Source organism: Ambystoma mexicanum, chromosome 7q (assembly GCF_040938575.1).
Source record: "Ambystoma mexicanum isolate Mex_15411 chromosome 7q, UKY_AmexF1_1, whole genome shotgun sequence".
Taxonomy (NCBI): Eukaryota; Metazoa; Chordata; class Amphibia; order Caudata; family Ambystomatidae; genus Ambystoma; species Ambystoma mexicanum.
Genome location: NC_090941.1, coordinates 703214063 through 703233899, shown reverse-complemented (window position 1 = coordinate 703233899; position 19837 = coordinate 703214063). Strand labels below are relative to the sequence as shown.

General features: G+C 48.8%; 1 protein-coding gene across 2 annotated transcripts in view; it reads right to left on the bottom strand.

Moving 5' to 3' along the window:
* MICU2 (mitochondrial calcium uptake 2) overlaps positions 1–19837 on the bottom strand; it is a 1758017-nt gene that overhangs the window by 284902 nt on the left and 1453278 nt on the right. For both annotated transcript variants that reach the window (XM_069640674.1, XM_069640673.1), the window contains exon 8: positions 10052–10149. In XM_069640674.1, coding sequence (XP_069496775.1) covers positions 10052–10149 — 98 coding nt within the window. The remainder of the gene's footprint in view (positions 1–10051; positions 10150–19837) is intronic.

The window sequence follows — 19837 nt, the reverse complement described above, 5'->3', positions numbered from 1 at the left end:
TTATGATCTCCAGAACCCACACATCTGAAGTAATGGCTCGCCACTCTACAAGATGCTGCGCCAGCCTTCCCCCAACCGGCGAACCATGGGACCCGGCCTCATGACAGTGGTAGCGGCTGCAGCGTTGCCTGAGGGCAAAGAGGCAACTGCCTGAGCGGCCTTGGCACCTCGAGTAACCTTGTTTCCACCTCTGGCACTCTTACGGTGGCCTCTTTGACTGCTAGCTCCTCTCGCTTTACTGAAGGACGAGTAATAGCGAAAGGTACCTCCCCTCCATTGCTGTCCCCTAGGACGAAAAGGCAGTGGTTGTCAAACTGCAGCACCCAACGACTTTGCTGCAGCTTTGGAGGTCTGAAACCTCTCAAGGCTCTCGTCAGACTTGCTGCCAAAAAGATGTTCACCTTCAAAGGGCATGTTGAGGAGCCGGGACTGCACATCAGGAGCGAACCCAAACCACACAAACCTGCGTATTACGGTGCTCGCCGTCATGGACCGGCTGACACAATCTGCCATGTCCAAACCCGACTGAACGGCCTCACACATGGCATCCTTGCCATCCTGAACCATAGCAAGGAAACCATCCCGTTCGTCCCCTTCGGGAATATGTTCAGCCGCTAATGCAACACAGTTCCACATAGTGTGTGTGAAACGAGACAAGGCACATATGGAGTTGGCCGCCTGAAGCGCCATACCCCTTGAAGAAAACACTTTCTTCACCCAGCCGTCAAAACGTTTGTCGTCCCTATCCGGAGGGATGGTAGGATACGACGCCTGCTTTGCCGGGGCCGTAGCCGCCTGCACCACCAAACTCTCCGGAGTGGGGTGCCTGGACAAGTAGCAGGGGTCGCTACTGGCTGGACGGTATTTTCGCGACAAAGACTTGCCCACTGCCGGGAGACTCTCCGGAGCAGTCCAAGCCGCCGCCACCCTTCTCTGCAGAGCCTTATGAAACGGCAATACCGGGTCAGTGGGGGGACCAAGATCAAGGATGTCCTTGAGATCATCCTGAACGAACTCCCCTGGGGGAGCCGACTAACCCAAGTACTCGCTGACCCGAGACATAAGGCGCCGATATGAAGAATCGGCATGAGTGCCAAGCTCCGGCCTACAAAGCTCCACCTCTGGAGAGGTGTCCAGTCCACTGGCATCATGCAGTGACTGCCTCAGGTCATCAAACTGGCTATGGCCCGAGATAAGCTCATCTGCTACCGTAACCGGAACCAAGCCTTCATCAGAGCCTTCATCACCCTCTGAAATGTACTCCAGGCGGTGAGAGGAAGACATCTGGGGACCAAAGCTGTGCCTGAACTTAGCCAGAGCCTTTCTAGGGGCTAATCCGTTCCACGGGGCCCCTCCGACACCACCGAAGGAGTCAGCGGCGGCATCGACAGAAACTGCGTCGACGTCGAGCGAATCGGCGGAGCCTCGAGAGAAATCGTCGACGACCTCGGCGCCATAGGCATCGACGTCTTCTTCGAAGACGGCACAGGATCACGCGGTCTCGAGCACGTCGAGGACCAGGACCTGGAACGGGCATGACGAGAATGGCTACCCTTGTCCGAGCGGGACCTCTCCCACGAGCCGTGCCGACCACCCGAGCCCGAAGGCGTACGAGCGGTGTCTCTTGACTGGTGTCGACCGACCCCACTCGGAGGCGCGGACGGACCGGTCCCCTGCGATTCAAGAATCGCTAGCATCTGCCTCCCGAAGGAAGCTCATTCCTCCGGTGTCGCTTGCATGGTGGGATAAGCGACCCGCCGACGGGTGGAGTCCTCGGAAGAGGACGGGGAAGGCGACCGATGCCGGCGCTTTCGGGAATGCCTCGAAGAGGCAGAGGAGTGGCGAAACCGACTCCTGGAAGGAGACCCACTGGACTTCCGACGATGACGTGGAGAGTCGCCTCTCGAGTCATCCGTCGAAAGCCCCGCAAACCTCGACTTCCGGGGCTTAGACACCCGACCTACCGGCAGCTTCTTCTTCCGTTCCCGCAAGGCCTTGGCCGTAAGCGACTGGCAGTCGACACAGTCCGATTCGTAGGCCTCCCCGAGGCACCAGAGGCAGGCGTCGTGCGAGTCAGTGACCGACATCTTGGACCCACAGTCCCCGCATTTCTTGAAGCCCGGACACGGGGTTGAAGACGAAGTAGACATCGCCACAAACAGGTCTTCACCAAAAACCGAACAGGTTCAACGAACCGAGAAGAAAACAGCAAACTCCAAAGAGTCGAAGCATACCGAGATTCACGAAGCAAACACGTTCGCGGAAAAAAAGGAACTGAGGCTATGGGCGTCGTGCGTCCTACTTATCACATCAGGTGACGTCGGAGGAGGTCCTCGGGGACGGCGCATCGACATCATCGACGCAGGACGCAGACGCCGCAGATTTTCCGAAGCAGCACAGCTGTGGACATTACCTGTCATAGATATGTAATACGTCGGAGGACCCAATCCCCTCGAAGGAAGCTTCTAGAGAGCAATATTAAGACGCGGTCCCTCCACTCCAATGGAATATCTAAGAGTGGAGTTGGGACTGGTTTCTCTAGGTGGTCTGGCTCTGAGAAAACGTGGAGAATTATACATCGAATCTAAAGTTTAAAGTGTATGGCCGCTTCTGAAATAATTAGGGACCAACAATGATGGAGATCCATTGACCAGAGGCCGCAACTTCAAGGAGCTAAATGTAACAATTTTTAAACAGATAAATTGGGAACCGAGGGCTGACTCGAATAACTATGAAGTAATTAAAGATCCTGCAAAAGAAAATTCGACATCTGGGACTGGAACACATATATATATATGTATCAAACGTTGCCCACTAATATCTACGACCCCAGACCTATATGCTCCAGAGTCCAAACCCTGCAATATGAATGCTGATCCTGTGTTTATGAATAAACCAGCTGCCTCTGCTCACTGTTCTCGGCCCCCAACTGAAATTACCTCCATATCAGAGATTCTATAGGGTCTGAAAATGATCTCATATTGCTGAAACATTAAAGACATTTATTCACTGAATCCGTGAATTTTGGTGCCATATATATGTTTACATATGAAGGTCTAGTACATAATGATGACATGATTAGATCTACCAACTTGTGCTGCTACTGTCTTAATTCTGTCTCAATGTCATTACACATAGCTCTGTATCGCCTATGGCTACAAATAGAAATGCGTTTAAGCCATTAAATAAATAATCTTGCCATAATTTCCACTATGCACATTTTCACACCCACGTTTAACGTGCACTTACCACGACGCTAAATATGGTCTAAAATGGAATACAATTAATGTTGCATCAATGATTTTATATATTTCATTGCGATCTGATTATATACAATGGTAATGTGTTGAAAATTCTATTTACCTCTTTTCTACATGTTTTTATGTATATTATGCATTTATATGTATAATATGTATGTCTATGTAATTTTAATTTGTAAAAAAAAGTGTGGCTGTGAGTGTGCAGTCTTTGGCAGTCACTCTACTCTTTCTACAGTTCCAGTGGGAGGTGTCCCGACTCCCTCCACCTTACAAAACCTTCACTCTCCCGCGGAGCGGGCCGCGGAGTGTGGCTGCGAGTGTGCAGTCTTTGGCAGTCTGTGCATGGCTGCCATGGCGCCTAGGCTAGAAATCGCGCCTACTTTGGACCCCGAGCATGACTTTATGAAACCTGAGGAGGGCCGCTTGCTCAGAAGTGCGTGCCCGCGTATTGCAGTAAAAACTCATCAAAACCGCTGCGTGCATAACCCGGTCTCCGCGGGTGACAACCCCAAAGCCAAACCCTCCTGTTCTCCAACTTGGCCCTTTACCTCCGGCCATCTCTGAAAAGGGCCCAGATTACCCACCAACTCCCCACCCGAATACTGAGTCGGCTAAGGCGGCTTCCCAGGGAAACACTGACCCCGCTCAACCAAAAACCACGCAAATTTCAATTCAAAGTTCACCGCACTCAAACATACTGACAAACGAGGTCCCAGCTATCCCAGCTCTGGCTGGGACACAGAACCCCCACGCATCAGCATCCTGAGTACAAAGGGCGGTCGTGACCACCAACGGACAGAAGCCTGGAAACTCAATTCAAGATTCACGCCCCCCTCCAATTGATAATGGACTGCCAGCTCGTCCCCTGCAGGAAGGTGTGCCCCCTGACCACCACCTCAAATCGCTGCCGCCCGATCGGGCTAGTCGTGGCCCTTTAGACTTACCACCTATGCCTGTAGTCAGACGACTTTTAAACGAGAGCCATATATCAACTCCTGCTCCTAAACAGCGCCCTCAACCACCGGGCTCTCCAATGGATCCTCCTTTGCAAAACAAGCGGGACATCCGATCAAGAATGTCCGCAGTCACCATTGCCTTGAACCCGTTCACTAAACTTTACAAAGGCATTAATGAAAACTTGAAAGGTCACACCTTCATCCAAGCATCAATGTACTCTAAATTAACTTTTTTAGAAGGCTACATCACTGCCTTAGATGGTCAACTAAAGTCCCTCAAGTCCGAGGTGGAAAAAGGGCGCAAAGACGCCGCGCCCATTCTTTCAACAAACTTAACGGAACCTGTAGTAGGTGCTCCAAACTCGTCCGTGCATCTTCAACCTCCAGCACCCAGCCCCGTTACCAAACTGTCAGCGGGATTCGGCAATTGCAGGCCAGAAAATCAAGAGGTCATTGACATTACGGACGACCCCCTGCAACTCCCTTCAACTTCGAAAACAACCTTGAGGGTAGAAGACAGCGCATACCCTCTGTTCTCAACAGCGAGATTAGAAAAGCCCAAACCATGCAAGACCCAAATCCAAAAAGAAAAACAGGGCAAGCCACCGGCTCCATGCTCAAACAAAAGAGCAGTGAAAGCAGGAAACTCGGTCCAAAGCTCGAACCCCCCCCCAGCTAACCAAAAGGGAATCAAAGTTTCTCCTCGAACAACGGAAGACTTTTTGTCAGAAGAAGATTTGATTAACATTTCTCAACACATCGAGGACTACCAAGCCCCACTGTCGGCCAAGGGAGGGAAAAAAGGCCAGGAATCCCACTTTTCGGTCTCGCCTGTGGATTCCGGCTGCCAGGTCGAGCCGGAAATCATCGAAGATCCGACCGAAGATTATACAGGCTACAATTTCATCACCCTGGAAAATCGTAGATAAAATCTCCATCAGCGGCTAAAACGGATGTCCCTTAGCCCTCCCTGCGTCCGGATGGTGTTGTTTGCATCTTCGAGGCCCTGCTACTCGCCAGGCCGTAAAAGGCTGTCCTCCCGCGACCAGTCCGCCCATCACAAGTACGGGGGGCGGGAGTCTGATCGCTGCCCAAAGAAACGAGGGAGACAAATCAAAGTGGAATGACAAAAAGGGGGTCGTACTCGACTCTCCACTATACTTCGAGAACAGAGCAATATTGTAAGGAAAAACAACATCCGAGTGAGTCCCCCATCAAGCTGGAACAACACATAGATAACGAAGACGACATAATTCTGAACAGAAGAGGTATCCTCACACTATTCGGCTTCATCCCAGCTTTACGTGGAATAAAATCCTCTGACTTAAAGATAGTGGACCCATACCACTCGAACGACAGAGCAAAAGCCTATATTTATGCTGACTCTAACAGTGCCAAAAAGGAAATCGCCCGTGCAAAGGAGGAATTGGCCTCTCTAGGCTATATCGTGCATAACCAAAGTCAAAAACTCCATCTCCAGAAGTCAGGTTACTCAGAGAGAGAATCGGGTCACCAGGCCAAAAATCCAGACGATAATGGGTGTGAAAGCAGAAGAATCATTGGTATCCACCGAACAGCCGATAAACACAACTCGAAGCTCTCAGCAACTTCTACTGCCACTTCACAGGAAAAACTTAGGTCGCTCAAGTTGACAAAAACCTTTGAATGTCAGGCAGCCAACTCTTCTAGGATCAACACCGAAAATGCTGAATCGGCCTCTGCCCTGCGCTCTGCGCAGAGAAACAGAGAAAGCCCTCGAGCGATAAAAGAAAGCTCTGGCTCCAACTCAAAACCAAGAAATAAACTACAGGGGCTCTGGGCTTGGCTTCCCAAGGCGTTGACACAAACAAAAAAATAGCAATCCGCAGGTCGGCCCAAAGGGTCAACAGACCATCTGACTGTCGACCACAACCCTTCCCCTCTTCATCTCTGCTCATGGAATACTCGCGGTCATCTCCACCTGACAACGATGGGCGACGCAAACTTAACTTTATTTGATATCATCTGCCTACAAGAGACTTGGCCGCGGCAAACACCGGCAATGGATGGTTACGACATCATCTTGGCACCCGCCAATAAAGGTCTATTGGGCCGTCCGACATCGGCCCTCCTCATGGCCTGCCGGCAGGGAATTGGACTGAAGTTCAAGGCCACACTTCAAGCAAATCTCTCAATCCTGGCAGTGCTACGCGACTGGGTAGAACAACCGCATTCCAGAACTTTGCAATTAGCAATTGTTAACACCTACTGGAACCCAGCAGCCATAAATCAACAGACTTATCTATCTATGATGGAGAACCTGGTAGACGAAATCCAAGCTACACACCAGGTTCCTTCAATTATAATTTGTGGGGATTTGAACGCCCAATGCCTTGACAGGCTTGTAAAGCCGGATGCAATCTCAATTACGACGCCTGCCGCTAAAAGAGGGGGCCTTTGGTCCTTCCTAATGTCTTCCAGAAAATTGGAGAACCTGGACTCAGCCTTCCCACTTGGTAACAAGGTTCCCTCCATGCCACCATCGATTACATCTTCGCCTCTCGACACCTCCTGGGAAAGGTGAAAGACTTTGAAGTCCGTAAAACAACAGCCAGTGACACAACCAGCTTACCATGCCCTTGGACAATCATTTTAAACAGCCTGCACCGTACGTCATGGGGGTTGAATCACATTTTCGGGGAAACCGCTTGAACTTGACAGCGCAAGCAGTCACAACTCTGCTGGCAAAATATGTGTATGATGGAAGCACAGAGGGAAACGAAATCCTGGATTATGTTCCCTTATTAGTCCAATACAGGGCAAAATCAAAACAGTCAGTCTCTACATTTATCGTGCCCAGACACACTTTTGACGCTACACTGGTAGCAAAAAGACGTGAACTCCGCAGGGTGAAGAGGTGGCTTGAAACCTTCCGCAAAACAAAGAACTAAAGTTGGCAATATCAATTTATAAAAACTGGGTAAAATACCATTGACAACAACTCTATCAGCAGGATGCCGAAACTATGCTAAAGGCCATATGTGGAAATAAAGTGAAAGAGTTTTGGTCCATGTTAAAATCTTCGGTACCCTCATACAACAATTCGATCATTAATGCCATGGCTGAGCAAAAATGGATATAGCATTTTACTTCCCTTTTCCAAGCCCCCGAAGCCAACGTTTCATTCGGAAATAAATTGTTCAATGCAGATTGGCTGAAATTGGACGACCAACCTGAAATCAGAGACCACATTAAAAAGCTGAAGACCTCTAGAGCAGCGGGCCCGGACGGAATCTCAAACATAGATTTGAAATCAAACCAAGTGGAATGGGCCTCGCTGATTGCGTCAATCTTCAGGAAATGTGCGGATCAGAAAGCCCTGCCGCCTTCATGGACTAAAGCCATCATCGTCCCGATTTACAAGAAGGGCAACATTACAGACCCATTAAACTATCGCCCCATAGCCCTCTTGGACTGCATTGGTAAAGTCTTTGGGAGTCTGCTTCTGAAAAGATTCCAAGCGTGGGCAGAATCGGCCCCCTGCAACGACAGGTTCCAAACGGGCTTTAAAAGAAACATGGGCACGGCAGCAAACATTTTACCCATCAGCACCCTGAAAAGCAAGGTTTTGGAGGTCAAACCGCAGATCTTTGTCGCTTTCATCGACCTCTCTCAGGCCTTTGACCTAGTCGATAGGCATTGCCTGTGGAAAAAACTAGAGGGTTGGTGCTGCCTTCAGGAGATTCTGCACGCAATCAATGCCCTACACTCGGATACCACTCTCAGGGTCCGCCTGTCACAAAGGGGCAACCTCTCAGGCAAAATTCAGACCGGGCGAGGGGTAAAACAAAGTTGCCCCCTAGCCCCAGCTTTGTTCCTTGCCTACATCGGTGACTATGGGGCCTCAGAAGACCTGGCACGCACCTTTCCACCGTCAGTTGCTACTGTCAAAATAAGCCACCTACTGTATGCTGACGATCTCATTTAACTGGATCAGACCCAGATTGGCCTCCAGAGACAGTTATCCAACTTACTCATCTATACCGCGGAAAACAACTTAAAAATAAACAAAGAGAAAACTAAAATCATGATTCTGGAAGCCGGCCAGAAAAAAAAGCACAGATAAATACAAATGGTGCTTATGGAAGCCGGACAGAAAAAAAGCACAGATAAATACAAATGGTGCTTAGAGGAAAACGAGATCGAGAGGGTTACCGAATACAAATATTGGGTGTTTCGTTAGACAGCTCGAAACACAAGTCTTCCATGCAGGCAACCCTTCAAAACAAAATCAAGAAGCTGGCTTCTCAAGGCAAGGCGATCGACATAAAATTTGGAAAATTTTCATGCATCCCAGTGATAGAATTCTACAGGAAAAAAGTTGTTCCTTCTATCACCTATGGTGCTGAAGCCATGCCGTCGATCCCAACCAAAATCTGGCCGAAACTAGAAAGCCTGTTCTGGAAGGTGGTCCTCTCTCTTCCAAAATCCACATCCATTGCTGCAATTCGTCGTGAGCTTAGCCTCGTGTCATTAAAGGCCACAGTAAACATCAATGCCCTCAGGTTATACAGAAAATGTATCATGGACGACAGCGTTGAAATGTACGGACTGCTAAACAAAGAGCTACATTCTGGTAAGGTGAAAATGCTAACATCTTTGAAAGAATCTAACGGGGCCTTACTTGAGTCAGTCACCGGTTCGGAAGCCGACCTCAGTGCAAACCCGACTACAGTATTCATGAAACTGAAAGACTTAGACTGGATCCAAACACAAGAGGCAGCAACCAACAACAAACTCCTCCTTCACCTGCCTCCATCATTCTGTAAACTTAACGAGCCAATGAAGTACCTTCAAAAATTTCCCAGCAGGGGGGCGCGAAACTCTCTGCTAAGGATAAGCCACTTTTGACCCTCAGTTTTTCTACTTATTTTTTTGTAAAGTTCTCTTTTTGAATACATACAAATAAAAAAAATAAAAAGTCTTAATTGATTAAATACAAATAGATAATATTATTAAGCCCTTTATGTCTATTTTTATAGAACCTTGACTGGCCATTCCCTTTATTTTGGACTGGCATGCTTTGCTGTTTGGGTTACTACTGAATCACCTTTAGGCACGTCTTCAGAGCATAGCCTTCCCTTGGCCCACATTACCACAAAAGGTGAAGGTGATATATCGCTTAACTGTGCCCGTTTTACCTTTATGATTGTGTTGGCACTTGGTTTGTAGCAGTGTGAGGGCTGAGTGGGCATTTTAGCCTCTGCAAGGCAGAATCCAATTTGCCACAATGTTAAAAAAAGAAAGCGGACAAACTTGGTGTTTTTGCATTGAGTTTTCCACAGACCCAAAAGAACCAATTGTTCGGGACTCACTTTACACATTAGGGTGCTGAGTTCAACTGTTAAGGGGGGTATTGTGAAGCAGTGGTGGTGTATTATGGTCCAATAACAAAATTCAGTGGTTAGGGTGACACAATTAGCCATAAGGCCGTAGGCTGAGCACATTGCAAATGTCACTCGATCCAGAGATGGCACTACTGGATCTCACAAGTTATGCATTATTTTATGTATTTACATGTTAGGAAATACGCCGGTTTCACATTGGGTGAATTCTTAATTCATGACGATTTTTAAATACGTAGCAAACACGTTATATCGACATACAGATACATTATACCATTATGGCTATGGCCTTCACAACTGCTATTCACTTTCTGTACTACATACTTGCGCCCTGGTCACTGATAGTGTTATCTGTGGACGGATCCACTGCCTTCTGGCCTCAGTAAGTGCTGTGCAAATTCTTTCAAGAAACGCATAGTACATACATATTAGAGCAAGGGGACTAGAATACCTCTGAAACTGCGAGTACTGAAGTTTTTCTCGGCCTCCTCGTCCAAAGAAATGCACTAGCAACGTAGTATTAATATCTGGGCTGTCCACAGCAACGTCCTAAAAAACAAAAGCATACATCAATAACTGAGTGGATTGCGCTGGCAATCATACACCTGCAACACAGATCTGTGGGCCACCTGTAGGTCATACATACAAATCTCACTGGCTCCGACTTTTATCCTTCCAACATCAACAAAAGTATATACTACCGAATTGGTGGAAGGGTCACACAACTGCAAGAATGGGGCACCAACTACGACACACACTGGTATCAGGACTTTTCAGTCTAAGTCTACATCAGAGTTAAGCAAGCTGTGTTAATTGTTATATATTATGTAACCCAAAAGAACGGTTCTTGTGTTAAGGAGGAAGACACCAGGACTCTACACCATATACTCGTGCAACTGAAAGAGCATATTGTAAGTAAGGGACAATGTGTCATCTTTTACAGATCACGGAGCATGGCGCATTGCTAATCATGGACAGGTTGCCAATCTATCCATGGGCGCCTGGAGCAGATCTACCCATACAAGAAAAAAGAAAGGCGAGTTCACCAACAAGTGCACCCAACTCCAGAGCGTCCCAACATGGACAGGGTCGAGTTACAGCAACCCACAATACAGCTTTGCAGAGGAGTTTACTTTAGGGCAATTGCGTTTCATTTTGAAAATCCCCATTTATTGATACCAACTTTGCAGTCTATGTGACCAATCCTTTCTAATAAGAGGAACTCACTGTGCGCCTTTGCAACCCATTCCCCATTTTGTTGCGAAATCCGTTATACACCTTTGCACCAGTCGTGCCGGGTTGAAATTCTAAATCAATTTTTTGGCAAGATAAAAAAAAAGTTAGAGAATAGAACATGTGACCATCTTGTTTTAAAGCGAAGTTCACGCTGCCATTGGCTGCATACAGCAGCACTATCCTTTCCACAAACGTGAAACCATTTGAAAAGAATCAAAAGACGTTCCTGCATCTGTTAATTTGCACAACGTGCTCCGTTAACTATATACAATGTAATCATATGCCCAGGTACTTCCATCGCTGGCATTACCATCATTTTGGCCATGTGCTCATATTAGATGGAATGTATTGCCACCATTTGACAGGCACGCACGTATCATATTTCCAGATACTTGGCATGCGCCACGGCATAGCATTGGCGGGCATTGCCATCGTCTGCCAGGTACCCTCACCTTATGGCAGGGTTTCCATCAGACGGGAAGGTACTCGCATCGTTTGCCAGGTATCTATCATTTGACCAGGTATGCTCGCGATATGCAAGACATTTTCAGCAAATGCCCGATAGTCGTGTCATACTGCATGCCAGGTTTTGCTAACAAATATCCAGGTTATCATACCACACGTCAGATACTGACTTCAACTGCCAAGGAACTCTCCCCATATGCCAAGATATTCAATCAAAAGGGCAGCGGTTCCGACCATTTGCCCAGGAATTAAAGTGCAGACACACCATGCACACATTTGTATAGAATGAATACGTCGTTCCGCTTTGTTGTTTAAGTCTGATTATTCATATCATATCAAAACAGCACAAAAGTGTTACACTACAACCCATTACATTAGGAGTATTAACACATTCAGAAAACGGCCAACACACACTTCACAGGAAAGACCACCCCACCTCCCCTCTGGGCGCCACCAAGGTTTAAATACAGCAAATAAAATGGTCAATAGGTCCTTCTGCTGAGATCCCCAAAGTTGCCCATATAACACTCTCCTTCAGTATCCTTCAAAAAAATAAAGCCGATATAGCAATGTGAGGTGGGCGTACACAGGTACACCAAAAAACCAAGCAAGTATTACATTTGCTCAAGGCCTCTGCTCAGTGAGTTGGGGCAGAGGCCCCAAGGAGAGCACCTAGGTGTGAATAGGTCCCTGGTCCCATGTTCAGCATACTCATAACAACGTTTCCTAAATTGTGTGACTTTGTTAGCCACAAAGTGGAAGGACTCTTTACTGTAGCCTGCAGTCCAAAACATCAACATACTCTAGTACTCTACTACGACCAGACATGAACTACTCATCGAAAATCCAGCCTACAGCTCACTTCCTGGAAATGGCCGCTGGTCTCCACTTTTGTGATACGAGAGGTAAGAGGCATGCAAAATGGCTTCATGCGGCATCGCGGGGCATTGTGCCTCAAGGTAAAAAAGACAAGGGGCCTGATTTACAGAAAAAAGCGCTAGGTTCATGCAAAAGTGTTTTGTTTATGCGTGCACTAAGATTGCGTGGCCCAAATGCAACGTGTGAGAAGGCCATTAACAGAAATAAGTGCAAGCAGGGCCCTACAGTGCAAAGAAAATAGGTTTGCACCAGACAAGTCCACAGTGCAAACCAAGGACCCACTGAAATAGACAATTTTGTGCGCAATGTGACCCGTGGCAATAGATGCAGCAAAAATAGTCCAAAACTGCAGGATGATTACTCACAAGTGATCACCTTCACTTGCACTTATTCTAACCATTCACAGTCCTAGTAGTGTTACAAATCTGCGCCCGCCAAATGCAAATTACACCTACGCCTACTATTCCTATTCCCTGTACAGCCACCAATCTGCACCCCCCTAAAGCAAATTGCACTTATGCCCACTAGTCCAACTCAATGTACAGCCACCAATCTGCACCTCCAAAATGAAAATTGCACCTACACCCACTATTCCTACTCCCTGTACAGACACCAATCTACACCCCACACACAACACTGCACCCACACATCCCCCACAAAGTACAAGCACCCACAAGGAGCACCCCAAAACCTCTCTACTTCGCACCCACATATTCCCCACAAATTGAAACATAGGACATATGGCTGACACATGCATTTGTCTCAGGCCTGTCACCTTTGGCCCCCACTGGGGGGCATAATAGTGGATGGGAAGAGTCCACCTAAGGTAGTGCCTGAGTGGTGCAGCTGTTGGACGCCCCCCCCCCCGTGCCTGTACATGTGCACCAGGAAGGCAGCAAGCCAACCAGCCCAGAGGTGGCCTGGGTGCCCCGAGTGCAGGTGTTGTCCAATGGCCCTGAGCCCAGAGTGAGGCCAGAAGCTGGCAGGGGTCCCAGCGAAAGAGCTGGCAGGGCTCTGGGTGGTGGACTGGGACACACTGGGTTGTCAGCCCAGAGCACTAGGCATCCACCAAATGGAACAAAAGGGCCCAGGTCTGCACCCCACAAGAACCCAGTCCTGTGGGCACCATCCTACGATGCAGGGCGTCAGCTCATCCCTAACCCAGCTCTGGTCTTCAAGTGTCAAAGCCCTCACTGGAGTGAAAAATACCATGGCGCCGAGCCCAGAGTCCTGGTCCTTTGGAAGCAGACTTACGTGACCCTGCCGATGAACTCCAAGGCCACCCAGCATGATGGGGAGTAGGGCCACCCCACCAGGCCACCTGCTGTGCATGCATTGTTGTGCTGGAGCAGCCTTCATGCTTGCCCCAGCTAGTTTTGGGCAGCTGCTGCCTGCAGCCGCCAGTTCTCCTGCAGCCCTGGCAACCTCTCCGCCCAACCCTGTAGCCCCTCCACCAGGGGAGGGGGTCTGCCTTTTAGTGGCATTTAAATGGTACATGCTTATTATCAGGTCAACTAAAATGTACGTATTGGGGTCCATGCGTTAGTAACAGGTAATGGATGTGGCTCATTATGGGATGGTGTGCCATGCTCTTTGCTCTTTGTCTGACATTGTTAAATGGGTCATGTCCATGTTACTTTATTGGTTGATCTGTGTAGCCCAGTTACCCAGTTATCTGTATTTGCATGCTTGGGTAAGTGACTTGGGGAATGCAATATGTAATATTAAGGAGGTTTTCAGGTTTTCATGTGAAGGATGCGAGGATGTGTGTTATTTGAGAATGAAGCACACACCGCATGTCCAACCTGGACTGCCATTCTCAGGTTATGGCCCAACTGTACTTGCTGTGTTTCATCAGCAAAGGCGATCAGAGATGTGGCTATGGTGTGACTTTCACACTGGATATTATTCATGTCAAGTACGAGCTGATTGCGTATGTGCTGGCCCCCTCACCCTTTGGCCTGCTAATGGTATGGGTACTGCCTGTGGCTGCAACCCCTCATTCACCTCTATTGGTATGCCGTGATATGTGGCTATTATACAAGATGCAACATGCCAATATGATTTAACATGACACAGCTGGTGCATACTACAGCACTCCACCTGAATGGTCCAGGCCGCGGAACCATGATTTCAGCACTCCAAATGTCTGCTCAATTATGCCTATGGTTGCAATGTGTGCTGTATTGTAGCGTGCCTCCATGGTGTGGTGGGATTTTGGATAGGCGTAATCAGGAAGGGTGATAGCGGGTAAGCACTGTCCCCTGTAAATGACGATCATCAAATATTGTTATGGTATGTGATTCTATAGTGGATGTGACCCACAGTGTGTTTTGGGGTGTGTGTTGGTTGATACACACCAATGAGCCTTTTATTGCCGAACGTTCACGATGGCATTGCATCCCGGGTAGTTTGTGTTCACATCCATGATGTGACCCTTAGCATCACAGATGGCCTGCACGTTCAACTAAAGCAATTTTTGTGGTGTTGATATATATATTCTGTGGCTCGTGGGGGCTGTAGTGCTACATGTGTGCAATCAATTGCCCCAAGTACCCGTGGGAACTGAACAACTGCATAGAATTGAGCCACTCTTTGCCTTGCCAGCACATTGCATGGCATGTCTATGTGGCTGTGCACGCGTGCTATGATGCAGCGTAGGACCTGTTTGAGGCAGCGTGATTGTGTAGGCTGTGAAATACCCCCCCCACCCCCACGACAATGGCTCTGGTCTGCTGGAATGTGCCAGTCCCCAGGAAGTGAAGGGCAGTTACGAATTTCACCAAGGGTGGTATTGGCTGCGAGCACATGGTTGGGGACAGCAGGTCATTCTCCCACTTACTGACCAATTCAAGGATGACATAGGGGAGGATGGAAGTGGTATGTGCCATATACTTCCTCATCAGGCATGTCCAATATCATTGTGCTTGTATGGTAGATTGTGGCCCTTCTACTTTTCTTCCTCCTACTCCTCCTCCTCCTCCTCCTCCTCCTCCTCCTCCTCCTCCTCTTCCTCCTCCTCCTCTTCCTCCTCCTCTTCCTCCTCCTCCTCCTCGTTTTCCTCGTTTTCCTCGTTCCATGAAGCAGTACATATGCGAGCAATGCAGGAACTGGCATGGTCGCACGTTTCTCTACGATTGCATTGCAGTTTTTAATTTAGGATTGCATGGCATTTTTAAAATTTAGGATTGCATGGCACAGTCCTACTTTGCGGATGGTTATGGGAGGCAGTAAACTGAGTCTTTCACAGTTTGCACGGATGCACAATTGAAACTGTAAATACAAGTCTGTTTGCACTTCATGGGGCTTGTTTGTATATTTGCAGGGTGCCTCACTCTCCAGGCACATGTTATCCCTCATTTCCCTACTTTAATGAGGACGTTTGCATATTCCGCCCCATTCTTCTACTGGGCGGGAGGGCGCAAAGGCCCTGAGCCACGAGAGGGCTCAAACATGAGAGGATATACAGCTTGGGACCTGCACCTGAAGCACAAGCGTCAACCTCAGATCACTCCGGTAAGCGCTGAGCCCTCGGCCGGTAGTCGCAACGCCCTGACTCTCAAACCCTGAGCAAGCAGCGGTAGGCTGGGCGCCCTCGGCACCTGTGCCAGTAGTCGTACTGGATCATGCCGAGGACTGACTCTTGGAGGGGTCATCCGATGATCCTTTACCCCCTTGGGGTAAAAGAGGAAGAACTTAATCGTCCTTCCGAGGACAGCCCGGTAAGGCCTCTGAGCCCGTAGCCTTGACACCTCAGGTCTAAACCCGGAGTTTCCAGAAGAGCCTACCCGTCCCTCTGCTTGGGGGCCGGTAGCCTTAGTGGCCTCAGGTCTGCCAGAACCTGAATCTGAAGAACCCTTGCCTGTGGGAACCCCCAGAAAAGATTTGCTGCGCTGAGCAGTCATGCTGAACAGATGGCCTACCTTGTCTTGACGAGAGGCCCTGGAGATCAAGCCCTTAAGGTGCGCCGGAGAAGTGTGGAATATCTCCCTCCAACACGACAACCAATTCTTCAATGCCCTGTGACAGAGTGCTGCAAGCTGCGCACGCGTCCCAGCGGTGGTCGGGCCTCAAGCACTCAAGACAGAGTGCATGGGGGTCTGAGCACAGGAACGAGCAGTCACACGAAGCACATCTCGTGAATCCTCCTGCAGCCAACATTTGTAGGGGGAGGCGAGGCGCCGAAAGGAGGTTAAATAAGATCGAAAAACAAGTAAGGTGAGCAAGCGGAAAAGTAAAAAAAAAAAGTCTCTTCACTGGCTGGCAGGTCTGTCACCGTCCGTGCGGAAAAAAGGACAGATGAGGCGCCGGAGGGCAGGGCGTCACCACACCCGAGTTCATGCACCGTGTGTTGTACTAAATTTAAATGCGAAGCTAAATTTTTCGCTGGCGAAGGTTTCGGTACTACCCCATGTTTGGGGACGCCCACAAGGATAGAGGAAAGGCGATGGGACGTACGAGTAGATATTGAAGTACTGCGTTGTGGTTTAAAGACCGTGGAGAAGTGGTGGCAAGGCCACTGTACATGAATTTTTGAATCATTGTGAATCATCCTGACAAACTATTTCTGTTGCTATTAACGAACTGTGAAAGTATTTTGGTTCTTAAGAAGAAGTTTATTACAAGCGGAGAAACAAAGAAGTGTTATTTCTTTTCAACTATTGGAAAGGTCCATTAAAAGACTTTTGGAGCAAGAAGAACCTTGTCACCAGAACTGTGTTTAAAACCGAAGTTTCTGATTTTGAACTATTGTTACATATTGCTGCTTTGAATTTGGGGAAGGGAACATTACCCAGGCCACAAAGAGAAACAGTTACTATGTTTAAGTGTGAAATAACTGTGGTTTTGTTATATTTTAAATTGCCATATATTCCCCTCATAATTTTGTTATATGAATAAGTGTGAGGGACAGATTAAGTTTAAGAGTTAATAAAATGGCATCTTATGAAAATCTTTTTATAAAAGTTGTCCGCCTCACATTTCTGACCCCTTACAGTAAACACAGTTAATTGATATACACAAGTCACGTCAAAGTACAGCAGGCAGTGTACAGCCCATTATAGTGCACTGTGACACACTTCCATGCATGTAAAACCAGTTTGCCGTCTTCACTTGCAAGCTGTTTGAAAGGATTTATCCATATTCACAGACCCAGTCAAGGTGCAGATGCGAGCTCAGCATCTATCATTGAGCTAAGGTGAGTCTTAAAAGCTTATAATACTAAAGTTACTGAGGATTCGCAGTCTGGCGGCGCCTATGTTGGCGGCACAAAAAACGCATAGTCACGTGTACTCTGGGTGGACACAGCCTACAGACGCAGTCCTGTCATGTTCAGCTGGATAGTGGCAGCCACAGGCACATCAAAGCATCTCAAGAAGGGGGAAGGCAAAACCTTCCTCCTGCCATAGCCAGCCTCATTAACCGACAAAGGTTCCATGGATCCTCCCTCTCCTTTGTCCGCCCTGCTGGTGGCAGCGCATACTGATGAGAAGTTAATTGAAGCAGGCCTGTGCGAGGCTTGGTCGCAGGACTAACAAAAGACAGAATACCCAACACCCTTTTGATATGCATCTGTGTCAACCTGAAGCCAGCTCCCGCCCCTTTGTCCGATTTGGCCGGTTCCGCTAACTCCCGTTCCTCCCCACTCTCCTCACCTGATTCAAAGTCCTCCGGTTGCAGTTGCCTGTGAGAGAGATAGTCCTTCTCCTTTTTGTGTTGAAAGTATCTGTCTCGAGAGGAAGCCACAGTGAGTGCTAAAGTATAGCAAACCCGGGACCCCCTTCCCGAGGCGAGACAGTACGAAGGGAAAAAGCCTGTTCAGGCAGAAAAAACCCTCCGAGGAGTGTAGCGGTTTGAGAGGATCTGGAGCAAGCAGTTGTAGTTCTTGAGGCAGTTAGCTGATGGGAGCAGGCAAAGCCGGACATCCGAAGCAAAGAAGGTTCCGGAGAGAAAGATAGCCACCGGAAAGGGTACCAGCAGAGAAAACAACTCCGGAGCAACAGGAACCAGGGCGGCTGAATGACAGCGCAGCCGAAAGGTAAGGCAGAGGAGGCGGGCGTGGAGAACAGCGCACCGTATAGCTGAGGGAAGGAAGGGAGAGAGAGATAGTCCGGAGAGGGCGGACCGAAAGTACAGAAAGTGACCGAGGAGGTCAAGGCTGAAAAACTAGCGTGTAAACCCAAAGCAGAGAGCTAGCGCAGTGAAGGGGGTTGCAACGCCGCGATCGCTGGGAGAGGAGGAAAGAAATACTACCAGCGACGCCATGTTGGAAAACCACTAGACCGTAGGGTGAGTAACAGAGAAATCACGTAGTGGAACCTCCGCACGCCCTTCCAGCGCGTAATCGCCAACGCGGATACAAACGCCAAACAGGACGGTGAATGACAGTCTTAGTATCAAGGCCAGTGAACTGTCATGTCTGGGGCAAGTGTTTACAGTAGGCAACCCCGCAAGGGGACCCCCTTTCAGAGGGTAGATATATCTGATTTGATGGAGACAGACTTCTGTTCTCGCCACAACTTCAAGGGAGACGGGCGCTTTGATCAGGAACCACAGAGCTCAATTAACCGGAGAGACCCTTTGATCCACAACAGACAGGAAGATGGGTAGGACTTACTAGTACATGTTTTCACCCTGTTACCTTTCCTGTCGTAAAGCACTGAGGTTATGACCTCACGGATAACAGAAGATTGTTGGTGGGGGATCCAGGATTGGTTCATTAAGGTAGGCTTAGCCTACACCAATCACTGGGGCCCATTTGGCTTTAAAAGAGGGCTGAGCCCCTCTTTTAGTAGATCATCTGAATACTTTGCAAGGAGTAACAAGGACGACTCATTTGGACCCTGGCTGAAGGTCCATTCTTCCTTCACTGGCGGATTTTCAAGAGGGAAGCAAGATCCCACCCCTATACATCTCCCAGCAAACAGAGGGAGATGCTGAATCCAGAGGACCCTCTCGCAGCTCCAGAACCGGTACCCAGCCAGCACACAGTGTGCCCTGCTAGGCTCTGCAAGCAAGTTTCCTAGGTGGGAAGTGCCAGTGAGTCTCTAAACCAAACCAAAGAAGAGAACGTTGCCTGCAACACTCTCCTCAGTTTTGGGCCGTCCGACTTAAAGGATGACACAAGCCCAGCAAAGAAGTTAGGAGGACTGCACTGACGAGCATCAACCAGTGTCCACTTTTAAGGCAATTTTTGAGGCAGTCGAGTGCCTCGAGCTGCAACCAACTGCACCGCTGACTGTTATCATGCCAAAGTCACTCACACCATCAGAGATGCCTCGACCAGTGCTTCAAAGATGCCAACCAGCACTGAGGAGTCCTGACCCAGAGCCGCCGCGTAGGCGAGCCTGCAGCCATCCGTCCAGCCTCGTTTGCCGAACTGCCTGCTGCTCGATACCGCAGCCGTCTCCTGTCTTGAACACTGTCGTAGAAGATGCAAAGCGCCCTGAAACCCACTTGATGCTGTCGAGCACCAAGAATTTCTACCAACACAAAGCGCATTGTGGTTCTGTCCCCCTGGTCCTTCTCCAAAGGCCCTGTAAGAAACCAGAAGTTGTCTCACCTGCTAGTCCCCGGGGATCGATCTCTCTCAGGTGGCCAGGGCACAGCCATCGCCTTTGGATCCAGACCGTGGGGGTGGACCAGTGCGGCAGGATCC